We start from the raw sequence: 23,882 nt of genomic DNA, 5'->3' as shown, positions 1-23,882 counted from the left end.
TCTCCTGGAGAAGTGAAGGATTTGGACCCCACATCCAGTGCCCAACTTTCAAGACTTCCATCTGAGAGATGGACCTCTAAAACATCTACCTTTAAAGGCTAGCAGTGCTTTGCATCCATGAGACCCATGAGGCTCTGACAAACTCAGAGACAGTTCTTAAATGGTTCAGGTGAACTCACCATGGCTAACCTCCCAAGGCCCACTGCATAGGCAGCAAACTGAAATGCATCAGTCTTTCCATGAAAGAACCATTTGCTTATACTAAAGCTTTGGCCTGAGGGGCAGGATTCTAACTTAAAACACATCGAGGGGCCAATTTCAATATTCTCCAGAGATTGCAGAAGCCAGTGGGTGCCATCTTCACCTTCTCCCTCTGCCTTGCTCTAAGTCACAGGTGTCTCCTAGAAAGGAGACTGTGTATATGTCTCATGCCCCAGTTTCACAGCTACTGCTTATAGAATACTCGTTGATCACCTGGCTCTGGTGGGCAGAAGAGCTTACATTCATAGGTCCCACAGAACTGTAATAGAGAAAGAGTTCTTAACTGGACACCCCACCACCACCATGGTGCAACACAGAGGCAGTAGACACAAATGCCCAGTCTTTCAATGAAAGAGGCCTATTTGCTTATATTAAAAGCTGTGTCCTGAGGGGCAGGATTCTAATTTAACACGCATCATGAGGCCTACTGCAATCCTCTCTAGAGACCAGAAGGCAAGCAGGCACCTCTTTGCCCTCTCCCTCTGCCCTGTCCTAAGTCACCAGTGTTCTGAGGAAAGAGCTTGTGCACCTGTCTGGCACCCTGGCTTTTGTGGCTGCCACCCAGACAGAGGACACATCCCTTAATAGCCTGGCTCTAGTGGTCAGTGGGGCTTGTGTTCATGGGATCAACAGGATGGTAATAAACAAAGAAACAGTTCTTAACTGGCTATCCCCTCAGGACTCAGAGCAGAAGGAACATACAGAAACACCCATCTTCCAGCATTTCCTTAACAGAGGTATACCCGTATACTTTAAAAGTTTCTGCTTGAGAGGCTGGCTTCCAATTAGCCTGCATCTAGGTGCTGACAGAGATCCTCCCCTTTGGGACAATGACAGGTATTGGCACACCCTCAACACCTGAGAGCCACTAAGAAAAAAGAAGGCTGCTTAGATAATCACAAAGGTTTGAACTAGGTACAGGTTAAACAATAAGGTTTATCTCCCACATGAGACAACTTTTTCAAGACTGGGAGAGGTGACTGTTTTATCTAATGCATAAAAACCAACACAGAGAGTCAGGGAAAATGAAGAAAATGACTATTTCCAAGTGAAAGAAATGATAAAACCTTGGAAAAATAAATTAATGAAACAGAGATAAACAATTTACCTGATAAAGAGTTCAAAATAATAGTTATAGGGGCGCCTGGGTGGCTCAGTAGGTTGAGCGTCCGGCTTTGGCTCAGGTCATGATCTCATGGTTCGTGAGTTCGAGCTCCACATCGGGCTCTGTGCTGACCGCTCAGAGCCTGGAGCCTGCTTCGGATTCTGTGTCTCCCTCTCTCTCTGACCCTCCCCTGTTCATGCGCTGTCTGTCTCTGTCTCAAAAATAAAAAATAATAATAATAATAATAGTTATAAAAATGTTCACTGAGGTCAGGAGAACAATGCATGAAAAAAATGAGAATTTCAAAAAAGAGAAAATATAAGAAGATACCAAGAGGAAATTACAGAACTGAGAAAAAATGCAATAATTGGACTGAAAAATTCAATTAGAGGGGTTCAACATCAAAGTAGGTGAAGCAGAATAAAGCATCAGCATCAGACTTCTGGGTAAAATGGTGGAAAACGAGGACCCTAAACTCATGTGGTCCCATGGATATAGATAAATAACACTCTCATAAGAGCAAACAACCCAGAAAAGAGCCCAAAGACTGGCCAAACAAACTCAACAACTAAATATGGAGAAGAGGCCCCATCGAAGAGGTTAAGAAGATTGAGGACTTGATGGGAACCTAAACCCCATGGGTCTGACCACTAGAGGGAGGGGGCTGCAAGTGCAGAGAGGGGTGAGAAACAGACAATCACAATGAGGAGGCTGCAAGGGGAAGAGGAATCCCCATAGCATTCTGTTTGGAAATTGGAGAGGCTAAAATTTCATGAGTGCTTACAACCATTGGGATGTAAAACCTGGAACTTTAAAAATCAGCAGGCTGGGCTCTGAGAGAGCCCAGTGGGTGATGGGCAGATGAGCCCCTGCCCTTAAAGAGACAGCACAGCAAACGGCCCACTAAGACACAACTTGAAAGCAGCATTTTGAAAGGCACTTATTTATGCAAGGGAGAGTGAGTTACTAATCCCACTTTGCTGAGGGACTTCTCCAGGAAGAAAGGAGCTAGCAGGCATCATTTCCCTCTCCTGCCCTCAACATTAAACACACAGCCACCCACGGGAACAAGTGGGACATGCATTCACTACCTGAGTTGTTTATACCACACCCTGCCTCAGTCCTGGTGTTGTGGATCCCTCCCCACTGCCCAGAAGACCCACACAAACTTTGCCAACACCGCATCTCCCAACATTCCTAGAAGGACACGAGCACCTTGTTAAAACTGTATGTCCCATCCTCGCATGTTTTGTGGAGCAACCTCAGCAGGCCCTGGTTTCTGCAGTGGCTATGCATCCCCTGTGGAGGAGGATGAGCACTCTGCCCCCTCAACCCACCCACCCATGCTTTGTGGAGCAGCCCTGACAGCCCCAGTGTCCACACAGTTGCATGTTTCCTGTGGAAGAGAACCAGTACCCCCAAGTTATAAGTGCGTGCCCTACCCACTACTTTCAAGAGCAAGAGGCAGAGTTGACTTTCCTAACACAGACAAACAGACACAGAGTGTTAGGCAAAATAAAGAGATGTAAGAATGTCACAAATGAAAGAACAGGAAAAAAAATCACAGCAAGAGACCTAAGCGAAACAGAGATAAGTAACATGCCCAATAAAGAATTTAAAGTAAGGATCATAAAGATACTCACTAAAATTGAGAAAAGAGTGAAGTACATCAGTAAGACCCTTAAGAAATAGAAAACATAAAAAAGAATCAATAAGAGAAGAAGAACACAATAAATTAAGTTTAAAATACACTTGAAGGAATAAATAGGTTGCAAGAAGTAGAGAAATGAATTAATGAACTAGAAGACAGAGTAATGAAAAGTAATCAATCTGAACAAATGAAAGAAAAAATTATGCAAAATAAGAATAGACTTAGGGAACTCAGTGATTCCATCAAGCATAATCATATTTGCATTATAGGGATCCCAGAAAGAGAAGAGAAAGAAAAGGGGGCAGAAAATTAAAAGAAGTAATAGCTGAGAACTTCTCTAATCTGGGGAAAGAAACAGATATCCATATCCAGAAGGCATAGAGATTTCCCCAAGTAAATAAACCAAAGGAGGCCCACACCAAGATACATAGTAATCAAACTGGAAAATTAGTTTAAAACATTTTTTAAGCAGCAAAAGAAAGAAGACAGTTACATAAAAGAGGAAACCTCAAAAAGTTATCAGCTGATTTTTCAGCAGAAACTATACAGGCCGGGGTGGGGGTGTGTGTGTGTGTGATGATATAGGGAAAGTGCTGAAAAGAAAAAATCTACAGCCAAGAATACTCTATCCAGAAAGGATATAATTTAGAATAGAAGGTGAGATAAAGTGTTTCTCAGACAAACAAAAACTAAAGAAGTTCCTGACCACTAAACCAACTTTACAAGAAATGTTAAAGGGAACTCTTTGAGTAGAATGTAAAGACCAAAAGTGCGAGTATGAAAAGTAGGAAACACAAAGGCCATAAACATAAGTATTTCTATAAAAAAAGAGTCAAGGGATTTGCAAAATAAAAGGATGTAAAATATGATAACATATACCTAAAATGTAGGAAGGGGGGAGAGTAGTAAAGAATGGGTTCAAACTTAAGTGACCATCAACTGCTCTGTGCAAAAGATGTTATATACAAACCTAATGGTAACCACAAGTCAAAAACCAGTAATAGATACGCAAAGAATAAAGAGAAAGGAATTCAAGTGTATCACTAAAGAAAATCAGCAAACCATGAAAAAGAGCAAGAGAAGCAAGAACCAGAGTAAAATTACAAAAACAACCACAAAACAAATAACAAAATGGCAATAAATACATATCTATCAATAATTACTTTGAATGTAAATGGACTAAACACTCCAATCAAAAGACATAAGGTGATAGAATGTATTAAAAAAAAAAAACAAAAAAAAAAAAACAAGACTCAACTATATATTGCCTACAAAAGACTCATTTCAGACCAAAAGACACCTGTAGATGGAAAGTGAGAGGATGGAGAAATATTTATCATGCAAATGGATGTCAAAAGAAAGTTAAAGTAACAATACTTATATCAGTCAAAATACACTTTAAAACAAAGACTGTAACAAGAGACAAAGAAGGACACTATACAATAATAAGGGGACAATCCAACAAGAGGATATAATAATTCTAAATATTTATGGACCAAACTTGGAAGTAGTCAAAGACATAAGAGTTAAAAACAAACATAACGGAAATAATTGACAGTGATAAAATAATAGTAGGAGACTTTAACACCTCACTCACATCACTGGACAGATCATTTAACAAAAAAATCAACAAGGAAATGGTATCTTTGAGTGACACACTGGACAAGATAGATTTAATTGACATATTCAGAACATTCCATCCTAAAACAGCAGAAGACATATTCTTTTCAAGTGCACATGGGACATTCTTCAGACTAGATCACATATTAGGCCACAAAACAAGTCTCAACAAGTTCAAAAACATTGAAGTCATACCATGCATCTTTGCTGACTACAATGCTATGAAATTAGAAAGTAACATAGGAAAAAATCTGGAAAGACCACAAATTCATAGAGGTTAAATAACATGCTACTGCACCATGAATGGGTCAAACAAGAAACCACAGAAATCAAAAAGTATATAGAAACAAATGAAAATGAAAACACGACCAACAGTCCAAAACCTTTCTGATGTGGCAAAAACAGTTCTAAGAAGAAAGGTTATAGCAGTACAGGCCTACATCAAGAAGCAAGGAAAATCTCAAATGAACAACCTACCCTTACATGAAAAGGGGATAGAAAAAGAAAAACAAAACCCAAAATTATCAGAAGGAAGAAAATAATAAAGATCAGAACAGAAATAAATGATGTAGAAACTAAAAAAACCAAAAGATCAATGAAACCAGGAGCTGATTTTTTGAAAAGATCAAAAAAACCCACAAAACTGATAAAGCTCTAGCTAGACTAAAAAAAAACAAGAGGACTCAAATAAACAAAATCACAAATTAAAGAGAAAGAACAACCAACATCACAGTGAATCGAACAATTGTAAGTAGATATTATAAAAAACTGTTTGCCAACAAATTAGACAACCTAGAATGGATAAATTTCTAGAAATGTATAAACCATCAAAACTGACACAGGAGGAAATCAAATTTGAACAGACTAATTACCAGCTAGAAAATTGAATCAGTAATCAAAAAACTCCCAAGAAACAAAAGTCCATGACCAGACGGCTTCATGGGTGAATTCTACCAAACATTTAAAGACGAGTTATTACCTATCCTTTACAAAGTATTCCAAAAAAGAAAAAAAAGAATAAAAACTCCCAAATTCATTCTATGAGGCCAGTATCACCCTTATAACAAAACCAGATAAAGACAGTACAAAAAAAGAGGACAGGCCAGTATCTTTTAAGAATATAGATGTAAAAATACTCAACAAAATACTAGCAAATGAAATCCAGCAATACATTAAAAAAACAACATTCACCACAATCAAGTAAGATTTATTCCTGGGACACAAGGATGTTTCAACATTTGGAAATCAATCAAAGTGATACGTCACATCAATAAGAGAAAGGATAAGAACTGTATAATTTCAATAGATACAGAAAAAAGCATTTGACAAAGTACAACACCATTCATGATAAAAAGCCCTCAACAAAGCAATTTTGAAGGAACATAGTTCAACAGAATAAAGGCCATATATGAGAAATCCACAGTGAACATCATACTCAATGGATAAAACAGAGCTTGTCCCCTAAGGTCAGGAAGAAGACATGGGTGTCCAAGCCCACCACTGTTATCAACATAGTACTGGAAGTTCTAGCCACAACAATCAGACAACAAAAAGAAATAAAAGGCATCCAAATTGGTGAGGAAGAAGTAAAGCTTTCACTTTTTACAGATGACATGATACTACTGAAAACCCTAAAGACTCCACCAAAAAACCGCTAGAACTGATAAATGAATTCAGTAAGACTGTAGGATACGAAATCAACATACAGAAATCCACTGCATTTCTATGCACTAATAATGAAGGAGTAGAAAGTGAAATTAAGAAAACAACCCCATTTACAACTGCACTAAAAATAATAAAATATATAGGAATATACTTAACCAAAGAGATGAAAAACCTGTACTCTGGAAACTATAAAACATTGATGAAATAAATTGAAGATGTCACAAATGGAATGACATTCCATGCTCATGGATGGAAGAATAAATATTGTTAAAATGTCTGTACTACTCAAAGCAACCTACACATGTAATGCAATCCCTATCAAAATACTAAAAGCCTTCTTCCCAAAACTAGAACAACAATTCTAAAATTTGTGTAGAACCACAAAAGACCCCAAATAGCCAAAGCAACCTCGAAAAAGAAAAACAGAACTGGAGATTTCACAACTCCAGACTTCAAGTTATATTACTAAGCTATAGTGATCAAAACACTATGGTATTGGCACAAAAATAGATACATACATCAATGGAACAGAATAGAAAATCCAGAAATACACTTCAATTATATGGGCAATTAATCTTAGACAAAGGAAGAATGAATAAAGAATGGGTAAAAGACAGTCTCTTCAGTAAATGGTGCTGGGAAAACTGGACAGCTACATGCAAAAGAATGAAACTGGACTATTTTCTTAAACCATACACAAAAATAAACTCAAAATGGATTAAAGACCTAAATGTGAGACCTGAAACCAAAAAATCCTAGAAGAGAGAACAGGCAGTAATTTCTCTGACATTGGCAGTAGCAACGTCTGTAGTGAGGTTTTTCTAGATAGGTCCCCTGAAACAAGGGAAACAAAAGCAAAAGATACTATTAGGATAACATCAAAGTAAAAAGATTGTGCGCAGCAAAAGAAACAATCAACAAAACTAAAAGACAACCTATGGAATGGGAGAAGATATTTGCAAATGACATACCCTATTCAAGGGTTAGTATCTAAAATATATAAAGAACTTATAAACTCAACACCCAAAAAATAAATAATCCAATTAAAAATTGGGCAGAGGGGCACCTGGGTCACTCAGTTGGTTAAACATCTGACTTTAGCTCAGGTCATGATCTCACAGTTCGTGAGTTTGAGCCCCATGTCAGGATCTGTGCTGACAGACCGCAGAGCCTGGAGCCTGCTTTGGATTCTGTGTCTCCCCCCTCTATTTGCCCCTCCACTGCTTATGCTCTGTTTCTCTCTCTCAAAAATAAATACATATTTAAAAAAATGGGCAGAAAACATGAACATTTTTTCCAAAGAAGACATACAGATAGCCTATAAACACATAAAAAGATGCACAATATCCCTCATCATCAGGGAAATGCAAATCAAAACCACAATGAGATATCATATCACATCTGTCAGAATGGCTAAAATCAAAAACAAGAAACAAATACTGGCAAGGATATGGAGAAAAAGGAACCCCTGTGCACTGTTGGTAGGAATTCAAACAGGTGGAACCACTGTGGAAAACAGTATGGAGGTTCCTCAAAAAGTTAAAAATAGCTATGCCTGAGTGGCTCAGTCCAACTCTTGATTTCAGCTCAGGTCATGATCCTAGGGTCATGGGAACAAGCCCTGCAATAGGCTCTGTGCTGAGCATGGAACCTGCTAAAGATTCTCTCTTTCTCTTTCTCTCTCTCTCTCCCTCCCTCCCTCCGTCCCTCTGCCCCTCTCCCCACCTCTCATGCTCTCTCTCTCAGAAAGAAAAAAAGAGAAAGTTAAAAATAGAACTACCCTATGATCCAGGAATTGCACTACTGGGTATTTTCCCAAAAAATACAAAAACACAGATTCAAAGATATACATGCACCCCTATGTTTATTGCAGCATTATTTACAGCAGCCAAACCATGCAAGCAGCCCAAGTATCCATAGATAAATGAATGCATAAAGGGGATGTGTATATATATACAATGGAATATTATTCAGCCATACCAAAGAATGAAATCTTTCCATCTGCAACAACATAGATGGATCTAGAAAGTATATTGCTAAGCGAAATAAGTCAGAGAAAGACATATGATTTCACTCATATGTGGAATTTAAGAAACAAAACAAACAAGCAAAGGAAAAAAGAAAAAAGACAAACCAAGAAACTCTTGACTACAGAGAACAAACTGACGGTTACCTCAGCAGAGGTGGGTGGCAAGTGGGTGAAATAGGTGAAAGGATTAAGGAAGGTACTTTTCACGATGAGCACTGTGTGGTGTATGCAATTGTTGTATCACTACACTGTGCACCTGTAACTGATATAACACTGGCCATTAACAATACTGGAATTAAAATAAAACTAATACAAAACGCAAGAAAGAATCACCAAACTCAAAGATAGGGCACTGGAACTCATCCAGTCAGAGAATAGGATTTAGAGGGAAGGAGGAGGTAGCAGATTGTATTTATCTAGGCTGAAATTCCCTCACAGAGATTATGATGTTTTTGCTTGTTTGTTTCTTGCTTGTCTTTTAACACTGCAGTATGCAGTAGATATTCAAAGTGTTTGGTTTGAATATTTGCCTGACTTATGAAAGATGCAGTTATAAAAAAAACTGTTGACCCAGTAATGACTGATCATTTTCTAAGTTGTTAAAAATTTTTCAGCATTTATCTCTTAACTCAGGAGGTTAATTTTCTTTTGTCATTGAAATTATACAATTTATTCTCTGTGTTGCATAGCATGGCTGCTTCCTTAAAAACAAACAAAAATAGTATATTCACAAAATTCATACATACTTTGGGGTTATATTCACTGTAACTGTGGACTTATGGTTTCTCACAGCCCTAAGGACAAGACTTGGAGTATTAAAAAAATTGCAAATGACCGCAATCTCAAAGTTGCAGTCTCAAAGGTTGCAAAACAGTCTCTTCCACTAATACATGCAGTTTCTGAGAATTCAGGCCAAATACACCCAGCTTGTTCAGTGAGAAATATTCAGGAAGTTACCGTTGAAACGACTTACTGAGCTTGCTTTGTGGTTTTAGTTTCTGTAGTGAGGTTTTGAAGACTTACCACTTTTGGTTTTTATTTCATATTCTAATCACCTGACCTCTGAAGGTCTGGGGGAGTGGGTGGTGGTAAGAAATCCCCAGGACTGGGTAAGAAGTATATCAGAAACCAACACAGCTAAACTGAGGAACAAGGGACTCCTAGCACATTTTCATGTAAGCAGCTTTCTTACCTGCTCTAAAGTATCTCTGCTACTAATTTTACAGTTAAGGTAAGATTGGGGCAAGGGTGGAGAAGATTTGCCAATGGTCAGAATGTTTTGAAAACTTTCTATCCAGGATATGCAGCCGAAACCTGATGTGCACCATTAGATGTCATTAAAGACTAAATTGTGGTGTTGTAAGACAGGTGGCAGAGTTCCTCAAGCCCCAGCTATGTCTGCTTATTGATGAATTAGACATGGGCATGTGTGGGGACTAAACTGACAATCTAAAATGTCTTAACACTGTTTTCCTCCCTTTGCCACCTTAGGATCTATGGAGGTCATAACTGCCACTTATGTTACCTTTGTCTTTTGATAAAACCTGATTAAGTTACCTCAAGCTGCAGCCTGAATGTTTGAAGAATTGTGACTGTATTATTTTTGTGAGAAAGAGAAATGAATGAGATGCAATGCAAACAGCTTGCTTACATTGTTAAAAATGGAAAAAGAAAAAAATTGAAACTTGGAGTGACCAATGAAGAGGTTTAATGAAAACAGCTGCACATTTTTAGTCATAGTCTTGTACTTTGAAGGTGGATTTCTTCCTTTAGAAATAGTACTGGATTAATTGATTTTGACTCCTTGGCTCACACTCATTCCTTAAAGCTTTTTGTGCTAGGTTCTATTTCTACTACTCTATTGCCTCTACTATTATGGAATCACTTCATTCCAGTTGCCCAACTTGACCCGTCCATAGTGTCTGGCAATTTTGATCGCTCCTTAGAACTCACACCTTTGAATTTCTTATCATGGCACATGCTTCAGGCATCTCCTTCTTGTTTGATTTCCGCTTGTCTCCTTGCTAAGAGCTTTTCCTCCTCCTCCAAACTCAAACCAAAAACAACACAAAAGCAAAAAGCAACAATTACAAACAAAACCAAATAGACTTGTTTGGCTGAAAACAGATGGTTTCTTCTAGATACCTCATCACTTAGTACTTCTGAACTTTTTCTCCTATATTTCCTCACATTTTCCTTCTTTATACTTTTTCCCCATCTCCTGCAGCTCTCTTTTTTAAGCTAGCAGTTATACTGGTACATACAACTATTTTATTTACTTCCATTTTTTCACAAACAGGCTAAGAGTGTTGAGTAGAAATGCCAGCATCATACAGATAGCCAGTTGTAGGGCTGGTACTGAAAATCAAGCCTGCCTTACTTCAAAGCCAAAATGTATATTTGTGTGTGTTTGTGTGTGTATCCATTCTTGCACTGTTTTTATTTACAAAAGTTTATGAGGTTCTAACAGAATTAAGAAGGATGCATCTCAGCCAAAGCATAAGAGACTCTTAAAAACTGAGAACAAACTGAGGGTTGATGGGGAGTGGGAGGGTGGGTGATGGGTATTGAGGAGGGCACCTTTTGGGATGAGCACTGGGTGTTGTATGGAAACCAATTTGACAATAAATTTCATATTTTGAAAAAAAAAAAAAAGAAGGATGCATCTCAGAGCACACATCACAGTTCGGGTTAGGGATGGCAAAACAATAGTTATATGTCGGTGTGAACACATTGAATTTGCAAAGATATTTTGGAGACTGGGCTCTCCTAAAGTATTAAGATGCCACCCAGATATCATTTGGGAGCAATGTGTAAAATACTTCTATTAATAGAAATACACAGTACTAAATTATTCCTCAGGGGTTCTCAATATTCAGACAAATCTACTCCCTCTCCCATGAGCGACATCATCCCAAAGCACAACAGCTTGTAAGCCTCCAACATCTGCAAACAGACTGATTGTGTACCTTCTGTTTTCCTAGATAATTGTTGTAGATCATCACTGCCAGTTCCCCATATCTTTGTAGTCTAAAAATGATTATGATCCCTGCTTGATACAAATCAGGCAACCAGAAATCTACAAATGTAAGGTACTAATACTGTATTGGATATATGTCAGAATGGAAAGAGACTTGGCATATGAGTCTGTAAAATCATGGAATCCCTCTCTGGGTTCAGGTTGGCCTGGGTATTTCCTGGCTCCCGAGTCCATGATGCTATGTCATTTGCAAAGGATCACCTATGATCTGCTCCTAACCAGTTTGTTTTTATTTGTCACCTGAATAGTTTCCAGTGCATTAGCTATAAGGAAGAGGGAAGAAGGGGGTTTTATAATTTTTAAAAAGCAGTTTTACCACTGGCTAATAAGGGAATCCATAATTTTTCATTGCATGATTTTAGTGAAAGAAAAAGCCAAGCAGATATTGGGTTTTTAGCTTCTGTAGTAAATAACCATGTCTACAATGGAAGAAAATTGCCCTTTATAAGGCAAAGCAGAAAAGCAAACATTTGCTTGAGTATCAGATAGCCTAAAATGCTTTAGCAGGAACTCTTCAGGTTAGAGGAATTGATGCCTAGAAGTTAGAAAATAAATGGTCAAGTATTCTTTAAGAAGTATTTTCACTTACTCCCTCATTCATAAGACAATTATGCACTGAAGTTTTGGTTGAAGGCACTACTATAGCTATACAAAAAAATTCCTTATAAGTACAGCTACAAGTAAACAATTATGATTTGTTAGTGCTACATAATGACATGGCAAGATTTAACATAATATGGTTTGACTAGACATAGCCCTAAATGAGAGTGAAGCAAGCTGATAAAGGCCAAGCAAGCGTAATATAGCAAAGAGTGGTCCTAAAGATTCAATCTAAGGATTCACGGAGGTAAAAACTAAGAAACATAAGTAAGCCAGAAACCAAAGGGAAGGAGTCAGATTTAAACTAGTCAGTAGGTAAAACTCAGGAAATGGATTTCCTTATGCCCATTAAACATTTAAGAACCAATGGGGCAGCCTATAATATAGTCCTCCTCAGGGCCTACAGCTTTTTTACTCTGACCCTCTTGGCTGTCCTTTTTTCAAAATTTTCTTCAGAAACTGAGGCCATTTGGGGAAGCAGTACGTCACCAAGTTCAGAAAGTAAAATGACCTTCTCTTCGGTAAGACTGGATATTTCAGTCCATCTCATCTCTTCCCTTGCAGACCAGGGAACATGGCCTCAGAGATCCACATGCCGGCCCCAGTGTGCCTCATTGAGAACACTGAAGGGCAACTGGTGGTTAATCAGGAAGCTTTGGAGATCCTGTCAGCCACCAAGAATCCTCTCGTGGTGGTGGCTATTGTGGGCCTCTACCGCACAGGCAAATCCTACCTGATGAACAAGCTGGCTGGGAAGAACAAGGGTGAGTGGCACCAAAAAGCTCCGCGGAGTCCCTTCTGTCCACCTACACTGCCTGCATTGAACGTGGTGATGCAAGGACAGGAAGTTAGAGAACGCGGAGGAATATTGAAAACTGATGTTTGGGTCATAGCTGGCTAATTATGTTCAGAGAAAAAAAGGCAGAGGTCTTTTCCTGACATATCACCTCTTTTTTTCCCCTTAGTATTGCCTTGGGAAAAGCATACTTTCCAATCTTAAGGAGTAAGATGTCAATAAAATAATTTTTTATTGTTTTTTAAATTTTAGTTTTTGGGAGAGGGAGAGAGAGAGCACAAACAGGGAAGAGGGGCAAAGGAAGGGGGGAGGGAGAGAGGGAGAGGGAGAGAATCTTAAGCAGGCTCCACACTCAGCACAGAGCCCAATGTGGGGCTCAATCCCACAACACTGAGATCATGACCTGAGCGGAAATCAAGAGTTGAACATTCAACCAACTGAGACATCCAGGTGCCCCAATAAAATAATTTCTACATATGCAATTATAAACTATTAAAATTTTAGCAGCATGACATTCTTGTAAAAAGGAAAAACATCAAATTTCCAACCTATGATATTTGATATTTTAATTTTTCCATTCCTCTATTCTAATTCAGATCAATATTGGTTATAGTTTTTGATGTGTCCTCATCTTGAATTTCTTAAACCCAAGTTCAGTTGTCAAGAAGGTCTCCAATTTGCAGATCCCCTCCTCTATTACAACCTCTTCCCTACCCCTTGCAGGCTTCTCTATTGGATCTACAGTGCAGTCTCACACCAAAGGAATCTGGATGTGGTGTATGCCTCATCCCAAGAAGCCAGACCACACCCTAGTTCTTCTGGACACAGAGGGTCTAGGAGATGTAGAGAAGGTAAGGAACAGAAATCCCTTTTGATTCCTCCCCACCTCTGAACATTCTTTACACAGGGAGGTTTTATGTTTTGTTTTGTTTTTCTAAATTTGTACTTCTACTTGACAGAGTATACCTTTTTTTTTCCTTTTCTATTTTTAATAGTCAAGACTTGGAAATCTGAGATGAGAAAAATATATTTATAAGCCAGAATCATGACTGACTGGGACAAGACACTAAAATATGGAGTTAGGAAGTTAACTGAAATACGGAAAAGATGATACAAATAAAACCACTGTCCTAAGTCTGATCCTGCAGAGAAGAGTGATTAGGAGTGAGCTCTGGGTCAGAGGATCTTGGATTCAAATCAGGGTTCTGGCACTTGTAGCTCTCTGACTTTGACAAGCAAAACTCCCCCAAATCTTTTATTTCCTCTTTGGTCTTATCCAACTTAACATTTGAACAGTAGACACATGGACTTTTTTCCACTTCTGTGTTGGTATTTAACAACCAGCCCACTGAGTGCGGGTGGGGGAAGCCTTGACTGGTAGCACCTGCCAGTTTTCTAAATACTCCCATCATGGCTGATTCCAACAAACTGCGGGTTCAGAATAGGTGTATACAGTTAGCCCCTGTGACCTGGTAAGAGCTGGCTCTAGCACATAACTGAATCTTTCCCTTGAACTTCCCTAGTCTTTTATGTTTTCATTTTGCTTTTGATTTATCACAAAATCAAAACAGTCACCTCATTTTGTGCTAGTTTTTCTCATCTATAACAATTGGAGATAGTAGTTATAAAGCTATCTTATGGCACTGTTTTGAGTATTGGATAAGATCAGTAATATGAATTAGTGTGTGTTTTTAAAATTCTTTTTTAAAAAATATTTATTCATTGTGAGAGAGATAGCACACACAGGGGAGGAGCAGAGACAGACGAAGACAGAGAATCCCAAGCGGGGCCACACTGTCAACATGAAGCCTGATGTGGAGCTCGAACTCATGAACTGTGAGATCATGATCTGAGCCAAAATCAAGAGTTGGGACACTCAACTGACTGAGTCACCCAGGCATTCCTGAATTACTGTGCATTGTACTGTAATAACTAGTCAATAAGATAAATAACTAGTCAATAAAATAGATACATGCATGTGTGTACAGGCCAAATTTGTTTTACACAATTGAAAATCTTGATTTTTTTAATGCCAGTATAATTAATGTATACTGTTATATTAGTTTCAGGTGTATCATATAGAGATTCAACAATTCTATACATTACTCAGTGCTCATCACTATAAGTGTACCCTTAGTCCTCTTCAGCTATTTCATCCATCTACCCACCCACCCACCTCCCCTCTGGTAACCTTCTGTTTGTTCTCTATAGTTAAGAGTCTGGTTTTTATTTTTGTCTCTTTTTTCTTTGTTTTATTTCTTAAATTCCACATGAGTGAAATCATATGTCTTCATGAAATTATTTAAGAAATTACTTGTCTTTCTCTGACTGACTTCACTTAGCATTATATCCTCTAGATCCACGTTGTTGCAAATGGCAAGAATTCATTCTTTTTTTACAGATGAGTAATGTTCCGTTGTATATAAATTCCACATATTCTTTATCCATTCACCTATCAACACTTGAGGAGCTTCCATATTTTGGCTACTGTAAATAATGTCACACTAAATATGGGGTGCATATATCTTTTCAAATTAGTTTCTTTTGTATTATTTGGGTAAATACCCAATAATAGAATCACTAGATCATATGGTAATTCTATTTTTAACTTTTTTTTTTAATGTTTATTTGTTTTTGAGATAGAGACAGAGAGACGCAGCATGAGCAGGGGAAGGGCAGAGAGAGGGAGACACAGAATTTGAAGCTGGCTCCAGGCTCTGAGCTGTCAGCACAGAGCCCGACGTGAGGCTCAGACTCACAAACCATGAGATTATGACTGGAGCCGAAGTCAAACGCTTAACCAATGAGCCACCCAGGCATTCCTCTATTTTTAACTTAAAAAAAATTTTTTTTAATGTTTATTTATTTTTGAGAGACAGAGCGTGAGCAGGGGAAGAGCAGAGAGAGAGGGAGACACAGAATTTGAAGCAGGCTCCAGGCCCTGAGCTGTCAGCACAGAGCCCGACACGGGGCTTGAACTCACAAACTGTGAGATCATGACCTGAGCCGAAGTCCAACGCTTAACCAACTAAGTCACCCTGGCTCCCCTCTTTTTAACTTTTTAAGGAACCTCCATACTTTTTTCCACAATAGTTGCACCAGTTTGCATTCCCATCAACAGTGTACAAGGGTTCCTTTTTCTCCACATCCTCACCAATACTTGTTTTTGGTTTTTGATGTAAATCTTGATTTTAAGTATTCTAGTTACTCCACAAACTTTGACTATCCATTTTTCAAATACCTAACTAGTTATAAAAGGAACTGATGAATTAAAAATATATAGTTCTGTATAAAAATTATCAATGTGAATAGAACTATTCAAAGTTCATGTTTCTCACGATCGTTTTTTTGGTCTTGTTTAACATTTGTAGGTCAAGGGACTATTTTTAATGATTGTTCATCTGGGAATACCATGAGACATGACTTAAATTTGTTCTTCTAGGGTGACAAGAAGAATGATACCCAGATATTTGCACTGGCAATACTACTGAGTAGTACCTTTGTATACAATACTATGAACAAAATTGACCAGAGGGCTATGGACTTGTTGCAGTATCCTTTTGTGGTCCAAGATGGCACCAAAGCCAGAGAGAACTCTATTCACCAGTTGTGTTTGTGAGTCTTTGTGAATCAAACACAAAAATGAAAACATAATAAGTGTTAAGGTACAAGAAAAAGAGTCCTTATATTTACAAATGAAATGAGGAGTTGGTTAAGACCCAAAGGGGAAATAAAAGTATAGGGAGACCTGGAATTAAATATGGGCTTAGATGTAGTCCTATATCCATGAGTTTTCCTTAACTGCATCCCAGCTATGTGACAGAACTGTCAAATCTGCTCTGGACAGTATCCTCACCTGATCTTGATGGGGTTGAAGATACAACTAACTTTGCTAACTTCTACCCAGACTTAGTGTGGACTCTGAGAGATTTCTACCTAGACCTAGAAATAGACGGGCAACTTATCACAGCAGATGAATACCTGGAGAAATCACTGAAGCTAAAGGAAGGTAACAGGGACTTCAGTTTTGGGAAGAGAGAGAGAGAGAATACAAGAAATTACCTCTCGTGTACAGGCAGTTAAATTCATTGTCACCTGGCTAAACTACCAAATAAATATTAATTTATAGTGAACTAATAGACTCATCAATATTAAACTGTATTACTCCCCTGTTCTTGGAGCAAATTTTCTTTTCCTTTCCCTGATTAGTTACCTTTTAGCTTTTTGCCTAGGTTCTGTGAACATGTATTGAAATAAATAATCAGGTGGAAGGCCCATTTAATTGAAGAGAATAAATTAACACAAATGTTAATATTATACTAAATGAATCCTATTTTTTCTTCCCCAGGCACCGATAAAAGCCTTCAAAATTTCAATTTGCCTCGTCTATGTATAAAAGAATTCTTTCCAATAAGGAAATGCTTTATCTTCGACTCTCCTGCTCACTGGAAGAAGTTTGCCCAGCTTGAGACACTGCGTAATGATGAGCTGGATCCTGATTTTGTGCAACAAGTGGCAGCATTCTGTTCCTACATCTTCAACCGTTCCAAGACTAAGACTCTTTCAGGAGGCATCAAGGTCAATGGACCCCGTGAGTACCTTTTTTAGGTTTTTCCTTCAATTCAACATAAAGAATAGGGTACTGTTAAAAGTTTCTCCTTCCATTGTCAATGTTGAAAATGCATTTCACGAAATTCCAGTGGGTACCAAAAATATTTCTAGTCCGTTTTTAGTAATGCCTCCAAAGTAGAACAAAATAGAAACATACCCTGAAAAAAAGGTCAAGGTAAAGAAGTTCTCCCCATAAGTGGTCCACCATTGAACTAGACTAACCCACATGGGTTGGCATCATTTGTTTCACCAATAGAGCACATTATATATCACAGCCTTTGGGAGACACAAGATGAGGATATATTCTCTGTAGGAATGAAGTAAGCTCACATAAACATTAAACAGAGGCCCAGGTTGTCTAGAACCCTAAAAGAAATCTAAGCAGAATTCTAGGTCCAGTTTCTCCTACAATCTGTAGTCTCAGAAGTCTGTAAATTATTACTGCACTCTGGAAGGAAGTTGAGTGCAAACAAAAGTATGCAAAGGACAAGGGAGACAAACAGGAAAGTTCCAACAAAGGGTAGAGGAGACGTAATCTAATGTGCTTACTTTGTGCTTTTCTAGAGCAGGATAACACTAATGCCAGCTTTACATACTGAAGTGAAAGACTGAAGGTAATTCTGAAGAGAATAGAAACCTGAGGAAGAGGGAAATAAAGGAAAGAGTAAAGAGGCAAAAGACCCATAGCCTTCTAATCAAATGAAAATGCCTAACTTTATATAACCGTTTTCTCATTCCACAATGGGAAAAAGATGAAACGTGGATGATCACACACATCTTGAGTCTTCCCCTTTGAATACTTTCTTTTCAATCTTAAAAAGAACAATCTTGCTTCTTGGTCACATAATTTCCCAAAGGAACTTAGTTGGGCCACACGAACAGTGTGCAGAATGCTAAGAAAATGCAGGCAATGTGTTGGGAAATTAACATGCACAGAATTACCCAGTGTGCCACATGCCCTCTTTCTTGCAAATAATATAAGCATTTCTTCCCCCTGTGAAGACCTGAAGAGCCTAGTGCAGACCTGTGTTAATGCCATCAGCCGTGGGGATCTGCCCTGCATGGAGAACTCAGTTGTGGCCTTGGCCCAGATCAAGAACTCAGCAGCAGTGAAAAAGGCCATTGCCCACTATGACCAGCAGATGGAACAGAAGGTGCAGCTGCCCACAGAAACTCTCTCTGAGCTCCTGGACCTACACGGGGCCTGTGAAAGGGAGGCCATAGAAATCTTCATGAAGAACTCTTTCAAGGATGTGAACCAAAAGTTCCAGAAGCAATTAGAGGTAATTATCTTTTTCCCCCATCTAGTTCATGGGACTTATGAGCCATAAGAGGCAAAGTTGATTTTTATTGCTATGAAAGGCAAACAGGGAATGAATGATGAAAAGCAATCCTCACTAGACTGAAAAAATAATGATTACCACTTCTGTGATCAACTTATCACTGTTATTCTGAAAACAAACAAACATGTGACTACTCTGGGCCCTACAGATTCTAAAGCTTCCACATACACACAACCTACCTTACCACGTTACACCTATGTAGAGTCATCTTTTCCCTTAAAACATTTTATGCATAAGGTATTCATTAGCTTTTCTTTTTTTATTAAATAAGCATACAGAATTGCCAAATGGGCCTACTAAAAGATTATGTCTCCAGGTTTAATAGCACATACTATATCATTCCAGCCAGGTATTGCATTCCCCTTACTCACTGGTAACCCCAGAAATGTTGTCAAATAGTAGGTTGCATTTAAAATTAAGGCTTGGGGCTAGAGATCTGTAGTCTAAAGACAACATCCAAAGCAGAAATAGCAAAAGAAAGAGGCTTTAGGGGATTCCACACACAAAAGCAAAGTAATTTTTCTACAGTGTATTATCTTTGGAACTTTTCTAGGTTTTGGTGGGAAGGATATAGTCTTACTTGTAGTCCTCCAGTTTCTAGAAAAAATATAAAGATTCTTCTTGAGAACCATTTCTAGAAATGCTGAAGTGCTGCTAACAGTTTTTCCATGGCCGCTTATCCCTTTGAAGACTCTGCTAGAAGCCAGAAAGGATGACTTTTGTAACCAGAACATGGAGGCATCATCAAACCGTTGCTCAGCTTTACTTCAGGCTATATTTGGTCCTCTAGAAAATGAGGTGACGCAGGGGATTTATTCAAAGCCAGGAGGACATTTTCTCTTCATTCAGAAGACAGAAGAGCTGAAAGCAAGGTACTATCAGCAGCCCAGGAAAGGAATGCAGGTATTCTGAGTTCTATCTATCAATTGCAGGAAAGTGTTAAGGGGCTTCTTTCAAAAATCAATGAGGACAGGAAGGAAGTATTTACACTCTAATCATAGCTGTGGAATTAAACTGAAGTATGTCACCATACTCACCAGACTTTTATTGCAACCATGAACATTCACTGTAATGAAGGGACTGTCTTGGTTACATGGCACAGAATCCCAATAATCGAAGCTAGCTTGAGAAAAAATGGTAATTCCTTGGCTCACTTAAACTAAAAGCAAGACATTTAAATGTCGTTGCAAGTATAGCTATGTTCAGGAGTTGAAACAATGTCATAGATTTCCCCCCTTCCTTCTTTCTTTTCAATCTCCACTTCAGTTTTTTTGTTCTGTTTTCCTTACTATTGGTTTCATTCTCAGGCAGGCTCACCCCACATGGCAGCAGGGTGACACCAACAGTTCCAAGCATAACTAGTCTTTCGTGCCCTCAGTCTCAGGAGAGAGTATATTTGCCCAGCATCCGTACCCGCCTTTAACACATCCGCGTGTTATTTCCCCACCTGTACCCAAATTCTTTGCACCTAGTGGCCTTGGATGCTCTGATTGGCCAGCCCAGGGCTTGTACCCACCCCTGTGACAGAAGAGACTTGATTGGCAGTTTTACCAAGTATGGGGCTGAGCACTTCCGTGAAGGAAAAGATCCTGGGACAAAAAAGAAATAAAGGCTTGTAACATTCCTTGTCACGGTTTCCTACTTCTAACTGCATGTTTTTGGGGTTCCTAGGCTGAGAAAGCTCTGCAGAAATATTTGCAGTCCAAACAGTCTACAAGTGATACCATCCTACAGACAGACCTGGCTCTCACAGTGAGGCAAAAGGTGATAGAAGGTGAGACGAAAACGAAGGAGAGGCGAGACAGACATTTCTACAGATTTTAACTTAATTTCGCCTGGCTCACCTGTGATCAGTAAACTGGAGCAAGAATGCCAAAGATGATTCCTAAATGTGAACAGGGCACATACAGTCAGCTGCAATATGGTTTCCTGGAAGGGAAACACAGTTCCAGGGAATTTTCTTTACGATGTGGTAGCAATAACAAGAGTGGGAAGCAGAAGGAAGAAACCCTTTAATCCTAGAGAGTGTTGTCATTTTCTTTTTTCCTCAGAGGCACGTGTGAAAGCAGAGGCTGCAAGGATTGAAGCACAAAGGTTGGAGGTGATTCAAAGGTATAACCAGCAAGTGATGGAGCAAAGGCAGCGACTCCATCTGGAACAAGTGAGACAAATGGAAATGTTCCAAGAGTACCAGTTAAGACAACAGCAGAGGGTCCTGCAACTTCGATTCCAGGTATTCATCAATTATTGCATCTCAGGGTTTTCTCACATCTCCCCTCCCTGTATTGATGAGAGCAGGAAGCAGTGACAAGGGGGAGGGGCAGCACAGTATTATGGCTCAGGACAAGGACTCTGGAGTTAAACATCCCGGGTATGAAGCCCAGCTCCCACCTCCTAAATATATGGTTCTTGTAAGCTATCTATCCTCTCTGTGCCTTGGTTTCCTCTTGTGGAAAACAGAGACAGTAACAATACCCACTTGATAGGGTTATTTTGATAATTAAGTGAGAACATTTGCGTTTTGAACTGTGCATGGCCCAGAATAAGCACTAATATGTGTGAAACGCCCAGGAGCTTTCTAACCCCTGGTAATTAGCACTTGTTTGTTTTTGTTGCTGTTGGTATCTTGGTCATTGCTCTAGACAGTCTTCTTTGGTTGTGATTACCTTATTAAATTAATTCATCTTTTTGTGTCTATGCCCTGTCCTTGCCTTAATCATCACTGGTTCTGAAGGCCTTTACTTGCAGTTTGTTTCATTCAGTCCTTTACTATTATCATTGCTCACAAAGCAGTAGCTCCTATTTATTTCGCACTATACAAAGCACTTTGCATTCATGCTCTCACCTATCCTGTTCATTGCGAAGCACAAGTATTAGGTCCCTATTTCTGCAATGAGAAAAATGAAGTTCCAAAGAGAGAGAACACAATGTCAATATCGACTCAGCAAGTTACCTAAACTGCCTTCCCAGAGAGGAGGATCTGCAATGGTTTGTTTCTGCAAACCTGGTGGAAAAATCTTAGGTGAATACTCTTCTGAGACAACACTTCCCCAGTGTGGCCCGTTGACCAGCAGGTCCCAGTTTCCCAGGCACAAGCTCCAAGACCTTTTGAGATTACAGCTCTGCACTGAAGGGCGGTATAGTCAACCCGAGGCTCTTGGTCCCCTCGCTCTCCTTGTACTTCTGCCCCATAACTGTGAAGACCTAGAAAAAATTGCCTCATCAGAGACTCAGACTCCTCGCGTGATTGTAGAGATCACCTACACACCCTCCTACACACCTACACACCCTCCTCTGCAAGCTAGAGCTGACATTCCTCTCTGTATAGATGAGAATTAAAGTTGAGGTGTGACAAAGATCACCTGAGGAGGATGTATAAAATAAGGGGAGAAGGAGGAGGGGGCCTCAGGGTATATTTCTTGGGTCACCAATATTTCAGGGATCGGGAGATGATGTTCCTGGAACTAGAGAGAGAGGTATGGGAGAGGGATTAGACAATAGGAGACCAAGAATGGGAAAGAATTCAGGGACTGTCTTCGGTTATTTACTGATGGATTAAAATAAACAAAGAAAAATCAATGATTTGGGCTTTTTCCCCTCAAGTGATCTGGACATGAGCGCCTGCTAAACTCAATTGTTTTACTTATCACTCTTTAGGAACAGACCGTAAATCTCAATAGGGAAATCGAAGATGAACGCAGAAGACTTCACAACGAAATCCAGGATCTCCAGAGGAATATTGTCTCACAAGATGATACATGCATCTTACTTTAAAGAGCTAAACATCAGAACTTTCCTCATTCACTTTCACTAAAGAGAAAAAAGAATGAGAAACTATAGAACTTGGGACAATCACCACTTAAATAAACTTCATAATTATTGTATCAAACTTTTGTACAGTTATATAGTTGCAAGGCTTGTAATTAGTAAAATGTACATTTCAATAATTCCATAGTTTAATTGATTATCGCTTCCTTAAAGAGACTGCGAATTGTGTAATAAGGGAATTTTATCAATGTCTCTATTTGGGGTGATATTGGGTTGGTTCCATCAGGGAAAACTTTGTCTTATAACTCAAATTCTTCCCTCCAATTTTCCATTTTTGCATTGGGGGGATTAGAAGTGGCCTAAGGGGTGTTATTCACAATGAGCTAAGTCAAGTAGAATTTGGCCAAAGTCATGGGCTGAGTTGAGTATCACCCCTGCCAAGTGGTCTTATGCTGGATGTCATCAGAGGGAGGCACCAATGGTGAGAACAACTAACCTCGCTTCTTAGGGAAATAATGTATGGTTCTCAAGCGCGTGTAGGCTCTAGGGGCAATGATGTGAATCCTAGGTACAGTTAGTAAACAGTCTGCTTAGATTTTAAGCTGAAAAAAAATCCCACATGGTAATAAAATAGGGGTACTCCAGAAGATGGAAAGAACTACCAGCATAGAAACTATGCCATAAGCTGAGGGCTAAATAAGACTTTTCTTTGTTCATCCTCACAAAGGGCATAACTTACATGGGACAGTTTATATCATGAGGCAATTTATATTAGACTTGATGACTGTGTGTCACATGTTTATAATCCTTTAAGGCCTATAAATAAAAGGTATATGGAATGCTAGATAAGGCGTCAAAAAATCTGATGGGGATCATTTAATTTTATCCTTACCTTAGTGCTTAAGTTAAATCATCGTAATTTTTTGTAATAACATATAAAAGCCTACTGATTTTTCTCTAAAATTATGGATTGTGTAAACATATTTGTTTGCATATATTTTTAACTGTAAATAACGATTAAATTTTTCAAAAACGTAACTGCACTCCTTTGTTTCTATTTTCTCCAAAATTGGAAAAATTTGGAAGGTCCTAAATGTTTCAGACACAAGGTTATCCACTTGCACCCACTGCTCTCTCTCTCTCTCTCTCTACATGCACCAAACATGGCCTCTGAACAGCAGGACACTCTCACGTGGCTAGCTTCCAAGACAGAGTGCTCCAAAGAGCAAAATAAGAAATTAAAGATCTCTTAAGACCCAGTGAACTCAACAGCCCTTTCGTTGCATTCTGTTGATCAGGATAGTTCCTAGGGACAGCCCAAGGCAGGAGAAATGAAATCTACCTCACTCTGTGAAGTATGGCAATATATCTGCAGCCATTTTTAATCCATCAC

General features: G+C 39.0%; 1 protein-coding gene across 2 annotated transcripts; it reads left to right on the top strand.

Annotated features, from left to right (window-relative positions):
- Nucleotides 1-9,359: 9,359 nt before the first annotated feature.
- LOC106968050 (guanylate-binding protein 5) lies at nucleotides 9,360-23,530 on the top strand. Of its 2 annotated transcripts, none has more exons than XM_015064408.3 (11): nucleotides 9,360-9,506; nucleotides 12,536-12,735; nucleotides 13,491-13,618; nucleotides 16,210-16,319; nucleotides 16,580-16,776; nucleotides 17,116-17,358; nucleotides 18,381-18,661; nucleotides 19,412-19,624; nucleotides 20,393-20,495; nucleotides 20,773-20,954; nucleotides 22,379-23,530. In XM_015064408.3, the coding sequence occupies exons 2-11, from the start codon at nucleotides 12,546-12,548 to the stop codon at nucleotides 22,493-22,495; spliced, it is 1,764 nt and encodes a 587-aa protein (XP_014919894.3). In that variant the 5' UTR covers nucleotides 9,360-9,506; nucleotides 12,536-12,545; the 3' UTR covers nucleotides 22,496-23,530. The 2 variants fall into 2 exon arrangements, with proteins under 2 accessions (XP_014919894.3, XP_014919893.3); XM_015064407.3 differs by having other exon boundaries at nucleotides 9,400-9,562.
- Nucleotides 23,531-23,882: the final 352 nt, after the last annotated feature.

This window comes from Acinonyx jubatus, chromosome C1 (genome assembly GCF_027475565.1).
Source record: "Acinonyx jubatus isolate Ajub_Pintada_27869175 chromosome C1, VMU_Ajub_asm_v1.0, whole genome shotgun sequence".
Classification (NCBI taxonomy): Eukaryota; Metazoa; Chordata; class Mammalia; order Carnivora; family Felidae; genus Acinonyx; species Acinonyx jubatus.
The sequence above is the reverse complement of the archived record's forward strand: the minus strand, read 5'-3'. Positions and strand labels throughout refer to the sequence as shown.